Below are 13804 nucleotides of genomic sequence, written 5' to 3' on the forward strand. Positions count from 1 at the left end.
CAGATGCCTCCGTAAGGCAATACACCACAGAATGCTTTTAAGAGAGGTGGCAAGGGCTGCTGCACATATAAACAAGCCTTAAGAGAAACATTTATAAAGCAGTAAAAATGATTTTCAAACATTCACTGGTGGTAAATCAATCACTTTCATACAACAAAATTATCTGAAGAGAATGTCAGTAAATAGAGTCACTGCTTTATAAAAGTGCCCCTAATTGCACTGTTTATTTGGGCAACTATGTGGCCAATGAGGTTTAATGTTGATAAATGTAAGGTTCTGCACTTGGGGGTTAAGAATATGCATACATTATACATACTAGGGGGGGTACAACTGGGGGGATCAATGGTGAAGGATCTGGGGGGGGGAGTGGTCAATGGTGGGGAAGGATCTGGGGGTTCTGGTAGATCACAAGCTTAATAATGGCATGCAATGCCAAGCTGCGGGTTCTAAAGCGAGCAAAATCCTCTCTTGTATTAAAAGAGGTATAGACTCCAGAGAGAGATATCATTTCCCCCGGTACAAATCATTAGTAAGACCTCATCTGGAATATGCAGTTCAGTTTTGGTCACCAATTCACAAAAAGAACATTGGGGAACTGGAGAAAGTACAGAGAAGGGCAACCAAACTGATAAGAGGCATGGAGGAGATCAGCTATGAGGAAAGATTAGAGGAACTGAATTTATTCTCTCTTGAGAAGAGGAGATTAAGGGGGGATATGATCAACATGTATAATACATAAGGGGGGATATGATCTCCATGTATAATACATAAGGGGGGATATGATCGCCATGTATAATACATAAGGGGGGATATGATCTCCATGTATAATACATAAGGGGGGATATGATCAACATGTATAATACATAAGGGGGGATATGATCTCCATGTATAATACATAAGGGGGGATATGATCACCATGTATAATACATAAGGGGGGATATGATCTCCATGTATAATACATAAGGGGGATATGATCACCATGTATAATACATAAGGGGGATATGATCTCCATGTATAATACATAAGGGGGGATATGATCTCCATGTATAATACATAAGGGGGGATATGATCTCCATGTATAATACATAAGGGGGGATATGATCTCCATGTATAATACATAAGGGGGGATATGATCACCATGTATAATAAAAAAGGGGGGATATGATCTCCATGTATAATACATAAGGGGGGATATGATCTCCATGTATAATACATAAGGGGGGATATGATCAACATGTATAATACATAAGGGGGGATATGATCTCCATGTATAATACATAAGGGGGGATATGATCACCATGTATAATACATAAGGGGGGATATGATCTCCATGTATAATACATAAGGGGGGATATGATCTCCATGTATAATACATAAGGGGGGACATGATCAACATGTATAATACATAAGGGGGGATATGATCTCCATGTATAATACATAAGGGGGGATATGATCACCATGTATAATACATAAGGGGGGATATGATCTCCATGTATAATACATAAGGGGGGATATGATCTCCATGTATAATACATAAGGGGGGATATGATCTCCATGTATAATACATAAGGGGGGATATGATCTCCATCTATAAATACATCAGTGGTTCATATAGTGAACTCGGTGTAGAGTTATTCACCCTGAGGTCATCACAGAGGACAAGGGGGCACAATTTACATCTGGAGGAAAAGAAATTTTATCTCCAAACACCAAAATGTTTCTTCAGAGTGAGAGCTGTGAGAATGTGGAATAGACTCTCTCAAGAGTTGGTTCTGGCCAGTTCAGTGTATTGCTTTAAAAAAGTCCTGGATTGTTTCTTAGATACACAGAATATAACTGGATACTAACATATGTAGGTAAAGGTTGATCCAGGGAATATCCGATTGCCTCTCGGGGGATCAGGAAGGAATTTTTTTTCCAAGCAGGAGAAAACTGGATCATGCTTTGCTAGTTTTTTTTTTTTGCCTTCCTCTGGATCAACTGTGGGTGTAGGATAACTTTTTTTTTTCAGGCAGACTAACTATGTAATTATGCACTGTCAGGCAGGATCACCAGGTAACAAGAAAAAGAGCACGAAAAACAAAAAACTATTGTAGTGCTACGTCTAAGCTGCTACACTGCAAAATATATATATATATATTTATTTTATTTTTATATATTTTAAAGTAACTGTAGGCACATTTAAAGTCAACACTTTTGATAGGAATACTTATAAATCTCTTCTACCAAAAATACTGCTTTACCTGCACCTTGAAAATTTTTGTGTACACTTGCAAGCTAGCTGCAGAAAGAGCAATGAGGATAACCAGGGAGCAGACCTTGTATTACAGGGATAGGTCAAACTAGAGGGAAGTCCCTGGCCCCTGATGACGTCAATTCTGATGAAAGACGTAGGACAGAGCATACAATCGGATGTCACCGCGCACAGATGCGGAGTAGTGCGGCTTTTCAAAGATGCCAGTTTTCATGCTTTGTGAGTATTGACATTATTTAGTAAATCCAAGTTATGATAGCATGCTAAGTGGGGTGCTCTCTTTTCCTAATCTGGCCATTGCTTAATCGGATGCTGTGGAAGTGTTGGAGTAACCTTCCTGGGGATGCTTAAGATTTTAAGCTCCAAGGCGCAGGCCCTCCTAACCCTCTTGTATTGAACTGTATTGTCTCTCGTTATATTGTAAAGCGCTGAGCAAACTGTTGGCGCCATATAAATCCTGTATAATAATGCCATGCATATTAACCCCTTGTTTGGGAAGGCACAATAGATCTCCTTTAAGGGATCTCATGCTCCGGTAAAAGGTGTGCTTTTCATGTTGGTGAACAAGTGTTCAAATTTTCGTTTTATAACAAACGTGTCATACTTACCTACTCTGTGTGGTTTTGCACAAAGCAGTCCCGAACCTCCTCTTCTTAGGTCCCCCCCGAAAGAAAACGGCTTGTTCTGGGGGGCACTTGTGTGTGCTAGCCCCCGAGCCCCTTGTGTCTAAGACAGAGCATGGCTTGGCCCCACTCCCTCCTGACTAGTTGTAATTGAGCCAATGGATCATGCTGCTGTGTCTCGGCCAATGAGGAGGGAAAGACCCTGCTCTCGTGCACATCGCTGGATCAAGATCAGACATGGTAGTGTTAGGAGGGCTAAGGGGGAGATGCACGCTGAAGGTTTTTTTTTTACCTTCATGCATGAAGGTAAAAAAAAAAAAAACCCTTCAGCCTTTAGAACCACTTTAATACACATATTCACTGGTCACTTTGAGGCACGTTTCTGATTTCCTTACTGATCCCTTAAAAGTCAGAGTCATATTCCCTATTATGTTAAAACGTTTGATATGTTGTAGCACTATTTGCGCATACCTTTTATATGGTTAAGTTTTTGATTATATGTTTTGCACATGATATGAAATTGGCAATTTTTTTTTTTTAAAGTGACAGCACAACACATATTGGTCATATACTGGTATTTATTATTATCAGTTTATGGATATTGGTGGATGCCCCTATCTTTTTCATACAGTTATAAAGTTTCAAATTGGTATTTACATTAAGCACAGCGATATAAGTTTTCCATTAAGCCAGATAGACTATAGCAATACTGGAACTAGAAGTAGACCACTGACTCAACACCATTCCATTCAGGAGGAAAATTAAAATTTTGGTGCAGTATTGGCAGACAGAAAACCCCCCAAAAACTAAACTGAGGTATGAGGGAGCAGTAGGGTTTTTTGTACACTTGTGTTTGCTGTAGGGAGTACAACCAATCATTTTTAATATTCTTGTCCTGGAAGATGTTTGGTGAAAATGCTCTATCCCCCCATATCCAGTGTAGCGCACATTTTCAGGATATCCAGGGGCACACGGTGTGCAGTTCAGGGTACGCTGTAGATACTAGCCTCTGTCATGCCTCCTTGTTAATCCCCAATCCTAGCAATCACTGGAAAACATGAATAAATACTACCATTCAGACTGCTGGCAGAGCTGTCATTTGTGCAGGGAACACCACAGTGAAGCTTACAGGAAGCATGTATAGAGATGCCACTGCTGACTACCTTCAGAAAAACAGAAATTTCGACTTTCCGATAAAATCTATTTCTTGAAGTACAGTATAGGACACAAGATGCTTGGTTTTTCACCATGGGTTATATGCAGCTAGCTTCAGCTGATTGGACACCGGGGAAACAAAAAAAGAAAGCTGAAGGGACATCCTCTACATAACCCCTTCCACACCTCCAGCTAGCCTCAGTTTTTTTGCAAGCTATAGGGAGATCATAAAGAATAAAGGGGAAGGTCCGGTGTCCTGTACTGTACTCAAAGAAATTGATTTGAAATCACAAAGCCTTTTTTTTTTTAGTTGTATAGTATAGGACACAGGATCTTTGATCTTTAACCATTAGATGTCCAAAAGCAGGGTGGGCAACCAAGCAAAAAAAAATGCCAACCAGCCCAAATAATAGGTGAAGAAGGTCTCACCAGAATTTAGAGAGCGGCTTGTAGCATCTCACGCCTGAAACTGGCATCAGAGGAGGCTTGAACATCCACCTGGTAAAATGTAAACGTGTAGAGGTGATAGCAGTCCTTGAAAGGCTGAAAGAACCAGGTTAAAGTTCCATGGGGTCACAGGGCTAAACAACGTGCAACACTCTGCACAAAGGCCCTAAGGTATGAGGGGCCAAACGACTGAGATTTGCTCTTTGATGGTATTCAACTCCTAATGCTGAACTAAACTAGACTGGAGGAAGAACTGGATGTATCCCACGGAGTCTTTCCTAGGATGAAATATCAGCAGTAACAATTAGTGGTATCTGATCGCTCAGGTCGCACCCTTAGAACCAGCAGAGGATAGATGACATATCGGCTAGAGCAGTGGTTCTCAACCTTCCTAATGCCGTGACCCTTTAATACAGTTCCTCATGTTATGGTGACCCCCCCAACCATAAAATTCTTTACCCAGTAATTATAATTCATGTGTCGTTTTACCTCCAATACGGCTGCTTTCAACACAGTAGCTGCTTTCTACACAGTAGCTGCTCTGTACACATCAGAAATATGTGTTTTCCGATGGTCTTAGGCGACCCCTGTGAAAGGGTTGTTTGACCTCCAAAGGGGTCGCGACCCACAGGTTGAGAACCACTGGGCTAGATGGTGCATCCACCTAGGTAAATGATAAAAAAAAAACAAAAAAAAAAACAAACTTTGTTTTTAAAGCCATTACCCCAGGGATCCCCTGCTAAGGGCAATTCATTTGGGTGATTGGGAGAACGCCACTTATATTGGTGGTCAGTAAATGAATGCTCCTTTTGTGGTCCGAAACCCACCCTTAGGCCCCTTTTCCATAGGGTGGATTTGGTTGCGATCAGAAGGGGATCTGTGAGCTGATCAGAGCAAGCAGATGACACATTCGTGTCTGCTCAGTACCTGCAGAGCCCACTCTGCTCTATGGGTGTCTGGGAGTAAACAGACTCCGCTATCCTTTTACACCCAGCTACCTCCGATCCGCTCAAATGTTAGAGAATGGAGTACTCTGCCATTTTATTTTAGCGGGCATCGAACACAACGGTAGACAGGTGTAAACAGAAACAAGTCCACCTGCCCACAGGGATCAATGAACTTTCCAATCAGGTCCACCTGACAGGCAGACCTGATCAGAATGCCTGCCTGAAAGGGGCCTTCTAGATAGCTAAGAATATCACTAGTGTCAAGCTGCTGAATGTGCCCAGTAGCATTATACCCAGAACTGTGCAGACACAGTCACATAGGTCAATCAGCCACAATCTGAGGAACTCCCAGCATCCTCTGAACAAACCCTGGCCAAAAAAGGCTGGTGTAAGAGAAACTGTCAGATATTTATTACCATCTCTCCTTGTTCCAGTGACACTCACGACCCTAATAGCTTGTCCTGTTTGACGAGGACAGGAAAAAGGGAAATTTTCCTACTGGGTAATAGCAACTAAAACACAAAGTTACATCAGTATTAAAAGCAAATGTTATTTTGCAGCTTAATTCTTATTAGTGATGGCTGTATTCATTTCTTTTCTGGCTTGCCTTCTTCTAGTTTCATGTGGTGATTCAGCCAGCAATTCTGCTTTCCAGCAGGAGGTATTAGCTTTACATGGATGAGACCATTTACCACAGGCAGGAGTGATAGAAATGACCAGCTTTTATTTATTCATGTAAACCTTTATCCCAAAAGGAAGAAACGGTTTGCTGTAACTGATTATGAAGTGTAAGCTGGAGTTTGTCTTCAAATCTGCTAATACATTTAACACTCCCCTTGCCCCCCGCCTGACATCTGCTGTGTCCTGGCTTTTTCCTCCAGAGTGGTGTTTCAACTAATACAGAAGGTGTGTTAATGGGTAAGATCACCCGCTGAAAACCGAGAGTTAAGTCAAAAGAAAACTAATGTAGTCATCACATCTAATGATTGGTAAGCTGCAATATAATACATTTTTGGTTTTAATACCGCTTTATTATTATCAAGGATCAGGCCCTCAATTCCCTCTTGTATTGAACTGTATTGTTGCTGTATTGTCTCCCACTATATTGTAAAGCGCTGAGCAAACCGTTGGCGCTATATAAATCCTGTATAATAATAATTATTACTACTACAGGTACTTGCATAGCGCCATGAATTTACACAGCACTTTACATATATTGTACATTCTCAGCTATAAGGATACAATCACCTTTTGTAACATGTTACACCCATACTCAGGGTAGAACACGTAACATGTTACTGTTGCAGCTGAACCCACACACCCCTGATCTCCCAGCGCTCACAGTCACAATATAAAAATGCGCCTGTGGAGCGCATCCGCCCTACTACTTCCGGTCCCTGGAACGCAAGGCCGCGCCCAACAGGAAGTCCCTCCTCTCCCCTGCACATTCCACTGAATGCCGGGTCAGAGGAGAGGAAACGATCGGGGCAAGCCCCAGTGACACGCGGCAGTGTCGGTTACCCACCTGGGCCTGAAGGACACCACCAGATGCTAGCCCCACCACGTGGAAGACACCGGGGACGGAGGTACAGACCGACAACACCCTTCCAGGCCAGCCTTCCTGAGGGTGCGAGGATCACCCTGGCTCCTACGGCGTGCATCCTTCCGCTCAGGAAACACAAAAAACTGGATGTGAGGCCCGGAGGCCCGCCTTTTAAAGGCATGGGGGATGGTGTGTTTCCTGATCCGGAGGGAGGAGCCCTAGGTCTCAGATGGCTGTCCTGGAAGACGTAGGGAGAAAAACGCGGACATGTGGAACTCACCCAGCTATGTCCTTCATTTACAGCTACAGTGTTCTGTGAATGGGAGAACTACAACTACTGTCAGCTTTTGCGTCTGTCGGCTTGTAGGTTTCAATGAACTACCATGGTGCTGTTGAGTGCTCTAGATACAGTAGTCCATTGACGCTTCCTGTTAGTTTAGAACTGCCTGCCTGTACAAGCAGACAGCTTACACTGACAGTATGCAAGAGCCCTGCATTGCACCCATGATGTGCTGGTCACAGGTACAATGATTTGCAAGCTCCTAGTAAAAAAATAAATGCAATTTTTTTTACAAAAGTGAACCTATCCTTTAAAACATTCCTACTGGTCAAAAAAGTACCAAACTCAGAATTTTAGGCTTTGCCTTACATGTTATATGTGTCTTAGAAAAAGTGGCTGACATAGGCCTCATGTACACTGGTCATTTAGCATGAGATCCTGTCGCTTCTGTGCAGGTGAGAAGACCCAGATGTACCTGTCCAGCCCTGCTGCCCGCAGCCTGTAAAACTCTATAGGGGGAGATTTACTAAAAGTGGAGCAATCAGAATCTGGTGCAGCTGTGCATGAAAGCCACGCAGCTTCTAACCTCAGCTTTGGCAATTAGGCTGGCCATACATTATACAGTTTTCTTGAGAATTTTGCTTTAGATTTACCAAAAACCATATGAGGTCAAACCTAAACACTTTCAATTGTATCCAATTAGGCAGGCCCTTTGGCTGGCCATACACTATACAATTTTCCTGAGATTTTTGTTTTAAATTTACCAAAAACCATATAATAGCAGGTCAAACCTAACAATACTTTCAATTGTATCCAATTAGGCAGGCTCTTGCACTACATAATTGAAGGTAAATCTAATTGAAATTGGGGAAAAATTGGACAGAAAATTGTATAGTAAATGGCCAGCCTTTCACTATATAGCTGAAGGTAAATTAATTGAAATTGGGAAAAAATTGGACAGAAAATTGTATAGTGTATGGCCAGCCTTTCACTATATAGCTGAAGGTAAATCTAAAGAAAATTGGGCAGAAATTAAACAGAAAATTGTATAGTGTATGGCCAGCCTAAAACCTGGATGCCGATTGGCTTCTATGAAAAGGTGCACCATATTTCGCACTCTACAGCTTTAGTAAATAACGCCTTATGAGACGCCGAATGCTCCTGCGCCTGTATGGTACACAAAGTGGTAATAACGTTTAGGGCGGTAGGCGTCCAGGGACGAATACCTGCAATACAAGTAGTCAGCATTCCAGGCATTTGTCCATGGGCACTGTGGCCTAAATGTTAGTACCACTCAGTGCACCATCCAGCTGCAGCAGCTTTCTTCCTCTTCTAGTTTTACAGGCTGCCAGCAGCAGGGCCGGACGGTACATCTGTGTTTTCTACCCACACAACACAGATCTCAAGCACAAGGGTTAAAAAGCTCAGTTTGCATAAGGCCATGGTGCTAGAAGAGCAAGGAAAAAACTACAGGTCAGCATGGACTAGCTGATGTATATACAGCTGAATTAATGATTACAAAACCGAAAGGAAAGATTTTGGCTCAACTGACAGAAGCAAAACTAAAATGCCATAAGTTTCTAGAGTTGCCCAGAACCACTGGCCTGCATGTATTAAGAATGAACCAAACACGGCGCTGGAGGTGGACAAGCTGCTACAGAAGTTAGGAGACAGTAGGTCCAGTCTCACAATTTGAAGGTGCCAGGGAACATCTACATCAAATGATGCTCCAAAAGTTGTGGTTGCAATTAGGTTTATTAGCTACGGAGATGTATCCAGCCCTAGTTCTAATAACACGGAGAGCACAGAAGTGCTCATCTCTCAACATAAAAATGCAAAGGATGCAAACACAAAGCTAAACAAAAACTGTATATTTAAGTCATATTACATGGAGAGGCTGTCAAGGAGGGTGTGGTTAACTTTATTATTCCATATATAGAAATGATAAAGGGGCTCCCCAGTTCCATTATGTACCGTAGACCAGATCCAGGGGGCTCCCAATCACATCATATATGAAAGCAAAATAGTAGGGTGTAAACTTCAGCTATGTAGAAAACAAAACAAAAAAAAACAATGAAATTGGTGTATAATGAAGTCCCACTCAAACTTAGGAACTTCCAAGCAAAAAATTAATGGGAATTTAATTCCAGGGGCCCTTTTGAATCTATTACACACTGTGTCAAGAATAGACATATATGAGGAACAGGACGTCTCACAATATATTATACACTTACTATTCCAGGGACACCGGTGTTGACTGCTGTGATTATACTTGCACCGAGGATATTGGTTACATCCCTAGATGCAGATTACGCATTTTGGAACCTTTAAGAGATTCCCATCAGCATACTATAAACAGAAGATAGTTTTTATAGAATCTCTTACTCACATACTGTGCATCCAGGAGAACTGGAAAGAGCACTACTCCCAAATCACACTGCGCGGTAAATCCCACTCCCATAACATACATTAATGAGACTATAATTACTCCCAGGACATAAATAAAAGAGATTTGAAGCTTCTACTGGGGAAAGGATTCTTGTTTTTTCAATAAAGAAATCCACAAAGTCCCAAACTGTACGCTGGATCGAGGAGAGTGTATGGTGTCGATTACACGCAGGCTAGACATCCCCCACTTGTTGCTAATTGGAAAGAGCTTCCTACTTAGAACGTCTAATAATCAGCTGTTTTATTGCAGAAACTGAGCAGTATTAAGTGGAATATGTCTCAGATTATTATTTTTTTAATAAGTCTCAAAGTGAGACCTTCCAATGTCAGAATCTTGGTGCCGTGTCATTTTGGTATTGCAGTAAAAAGACATGGCACCAAAACACGATGATTCAAAAGCCTATTTGAAGGTACACCAGCACTATGAATGCCAAGGCTGGATTCACATTGAGGTTCCCAGCAGCGGAGCTCCACCCAAAAGGGAAAGTTCCGCTTTAAGGCACCATCTCCCCCCCTCCCCTAACTTGGCCCCACCATCTCCCCCCCTCCCCTAACTTGGCCCCACCATCTCCCCCCCTCCCCTAACTTGGCCCCACCATCTCCCCCCCTCCCCTAACTTGGCCCCACCATCTCCCCTCCTTCCCCAAACTTGCATTTTTTTTTTTTACACTCCAATGAGCTGCATGCCAGGTCATTACCCTGAAGCTCACAAGGAGTACAAAAATGCACAAGTGTGGGTTAGAAATTTAGAAGTTTAAAGGACGTCCAAATTCATCTCTAACTGCAACCATCAGAACCTGGTCACATCTAGTGATTTGGGATCACGGATGGAACTACTGCGATTCCAAACTGCACTGCAATCCAGGCAAAATGTAATGTAATGGCACCTAAAAAGCGGTGCGGTTGTGCTGTGATTTATCACACAGCAAACCGCATCACGCGATGCTTGTTACCCAAAAGTAGCTCCAGCTGGTTTTTGGGTGACAAGATTTGCACCATACGGTTTATCATGACAAAACCGTACCACGCTTTAGGTGCCATTAAAAATGAATGCCACACAAACAAGCGTGCTGGATTTTGCCTTGATTACAGCGTGAATTGGAATTTCATACTACCTGTGATCCCAAGTCACTAGATGTGAAGAGGCCCTCAACCTTACCCAACAGCCTACCTATTGGGGTCCCCTTCCACTCCAGGCTCCATAGCAGTTGCATGGACTTTTTTCAAAGCGATATACCATAAGGCTAGTTCGCTTACATCTGTGCGTAGAGGGAGGAGGGGGTGGCATCCCATCGCAGCTCATGGTAAACATGGAATGGATTTCTGAAGGCAGGCTGTAATGTGTGAGAAAGCCTAGCACTAGGTGATCTGGACCGACTACAGAACAAATAATTGAAGTTCTTAGTGGGACACATTTAGAGGATTCTCATATTCAGAAAGACCAGGGGAAAGACCAAACCAACAGCTCACAGGCCCGAGTCTGGTTTAGAGAGGAATATGGAGGATTCCCAAGCTCATCTGTAGCTGCCACTCCTAAACATATTTAACAGTCTATCAGTGCCTCCTCCTACCCTGGGCCCCATAGCAGCTCTGTGGCTGCTATGGTCAATGTTGCGCTACTACACCTTTGTTTTCCCAAAGCCGTATACTGTAAAGCACAGAGCGCTTACATCCATGTGTTGGGGGGACCATTCTACATGAAGGCACCCCCACAATTTATAACAAACATGGAATGGATTTCTGAAGGCAGGCTGTAATGTGTGAGAAAGCCTAGCACTAGGCTCTCCGAACCTGCATGTACAAAACAGCTGATCACTGAGGTTCTATGTAACAATGTAAGGCAAAGAACACTTGCATCCGTGTTTTGGGGGGGGCCATTGAAAATGAAGGCACCCCATCCCAACTTATGGTAGACGTCAAATGGATTTCTGAAGAACGACTGAGGTGTGAGAAAGTCAAGCACTAGGTACTCCAGACCTGTTTGTACAGAACAGCCGTTCACTGAGGTTCTACGTAACTATTTAAAGTGGTAGGGAACTCATTTTTTAAATTTTACCTACAGGTAAGCTTGCCTATCGGTAAAATGAATATCTCCTAAATGAGCTCCGTTTAGGAGATATTCTCTCTCATCTAAAGCCGGCGCATGTGCACTGAAGGAATGGCATACCTGTGCCGTTCTTTCAGAGCTATGTGCGCGGGAGTGACGTCATCGTGGCCCGGCCTGTCAGACGGTTGGAGCTCGCGAACCTGGAAGGAAGACCGGGTAAAGATGGAAGCCTCTGTAGTGGCGACAGTGCGCCGATGGAGGGCTTCGTTTTAAGGTTTTATATAATGTACTAATATGTGATGCACACCAGCACATTATGACGTTAATTTGCAGGGGACTTTTTTTTCCCCCCCCTTTCCTGCGGTTTACTACCGCTTTAAGGCACAGACCGCTTACATCTATGCGTGGGGGGGGGGGGGCATTTAAAATGAAGGGACTCCATCGCAATTTAAAACAAATATGGAATGGATTTGTGAAGGCGAGCTGCAAGGTGTGAGAAAGCCTAGCACTAGGTGCTCCGGACTGATCACCGAGGTACTTAGAGGACATTTACAGCTGCTTTGCTGTACAGAGATCATTAGACTGGGCTCACACTGGTACGCCGCGGCACTGACTTCTGCTAGACCGTGCGTTTTCTAAACGCTCAAAGGTATACCATGCAGGACATTGCTGGGCCTTCATGAAACCGCACAATCTTATAGAAGTGAATGGGATAAATTGCGCTGCACTCAAATCGCAGTGTGCCCGTCGTTAGACAAATCTGTGAGGGGCGTTGTGTCACCTCCTCCCCATCTGCTTTAACCCCCTAAATACCAGAGTGCATTGCAGCATAGGCCCCAATCACTTCAATGGGTCATGGTCAGCAGACGGTATCGCCGACCAAGCGGGACAGGGGTATAAAACCAAAACTTTATAATGTGTGTACCCCCGGCCGCCGCAACAAAATAGGGGTGGGGGTTTTGAGGGATGGTAAAAAATGCAGCCCAACCTCTCCTAGATTGTAAGCTCCGAGGAGCAGGGCCCTCCTCACCCTCTTGTAGTGAACTGTATTGTCTCCCATTATATTGTAAAGCGCTGAGCAAACTGTTGGCGCTATATAAATCCTGTATAATAACCACATAGTTTTACCCCCCACAATTGAAAGTGTACACGACCCCTAAAAGGACACATTTAGAGGATTCCGGCACTCAGACGGGTGGCGGCAAGCAGCGCACCCCCTGATATTTTTGCACGCTGAGGCTACAGATGGGGGCTCAGAGCACCTTACACCACCCATGCTACCACCCACAGATTGGGACTTTGTGGTTGAAGTGGTGGGGGACACTTGGGGGGCTCCATGGCAACCCAGGACAGCCAGGGGCTGCCTACCCCACAGCTACAGGTATTAATAAGCCTACAGGGACGACCAAGGGGAGTCCCACAACATAAACAAACATGGGTAGTCTAGGCAACCAATCCCATAATAATAGTACATAAAGACTAATGTCATCACAACACAAACCTTACTCAGGACTGGGCAACTACAAGTCCCAGCATGCCCCCCCAACAGCAGGCGTACAGAGCCCTATGGGACAGCCTGAGTCCCTCCTCCCCTCCCCCTCCTCCATGTTTGGGGCCTGTTCCCTGGCTGGGCTCACTCACACTCACCTGTCTGGCAGGGGATGGTGGGTTGGGCACTACTACTAATGTCACCCCCCGCCATGGGCACGCTACAAGTGGCTGCAGAGGGGCTGCTGCTCTGTGTTATACTCTCCACTAGCTGCGGGATGATGGCACCCTCCGACGCCATGTCTCACTCTCCTACTTCCCCCACCCCTCCGGAGGGACTGGCCAGCAGCAGGGTGTAGGCCGTGACGTCACATGTGACGCAGGGCAGATCCCAGCGGCTGGGCGACTCCCGTGACCGGAAGTCGTGCGGGGTTCGTGGGAACTACTATCGCCATCTTTGTTGTGGGCAAGAGCCCCCCTGGCTTCCTGTAGACGTGGTACGTGCAAACAACGTTCTTTAATTAAAAAAATAAAATAAAAATAAACTTGTGATGAAAAGTTAACGGAAAACA

The 13804-nt window shown here is 44.1% G+C and overlaps 1 protein-coding gene across 3 annotated transcripts in view; it reads right to left on the reverse strand.

Annotated features, from left to right (window-relative positions):
* LOC149450170 (zinc finger matrin-type protein 1-like) overlaps positions 1 to 13561 on the reverse strand; it is a 69095-nt gene extending 55534 nt beyond the window's left edge. For 2 of the 3 annotated variants that reach the window (XM_089692322.1, XM_089692321.1), the window contains exon 1: positions 13392 to 13561. In XM_089692322.1, coding sequence (XP_089548448.1) covers positions 13392 to 13533 — 142 coding nt within the window. In that variant the 5' untranslated portion in view covers positions 13534 to 13561. Of the gene's footprint in view, positions 1 to 9483; positions 9599 to 13391 lie in introns of all 3 variants that reach the window. The other variant, XM_089692323.1, reaches the window with a different exon arrangement.
* Positions 13562 to 13804: the final 243 nt, after the last annotated feature.

This window comes from Staurois parvus, unplaced genomic scaffold (assembly GCF_062004578.1).
Source record: "Staurois parvus isolate SC_StPar_1 unplaced genomic scaffold, SC_StPar_1.0 ptg000581l, whole genome shotgun sequence".
NCBI lineage: Eukaryota > Metazoa > Chordata > Amphibia > Anura > Ranidae > Staurois > Staurois parvus.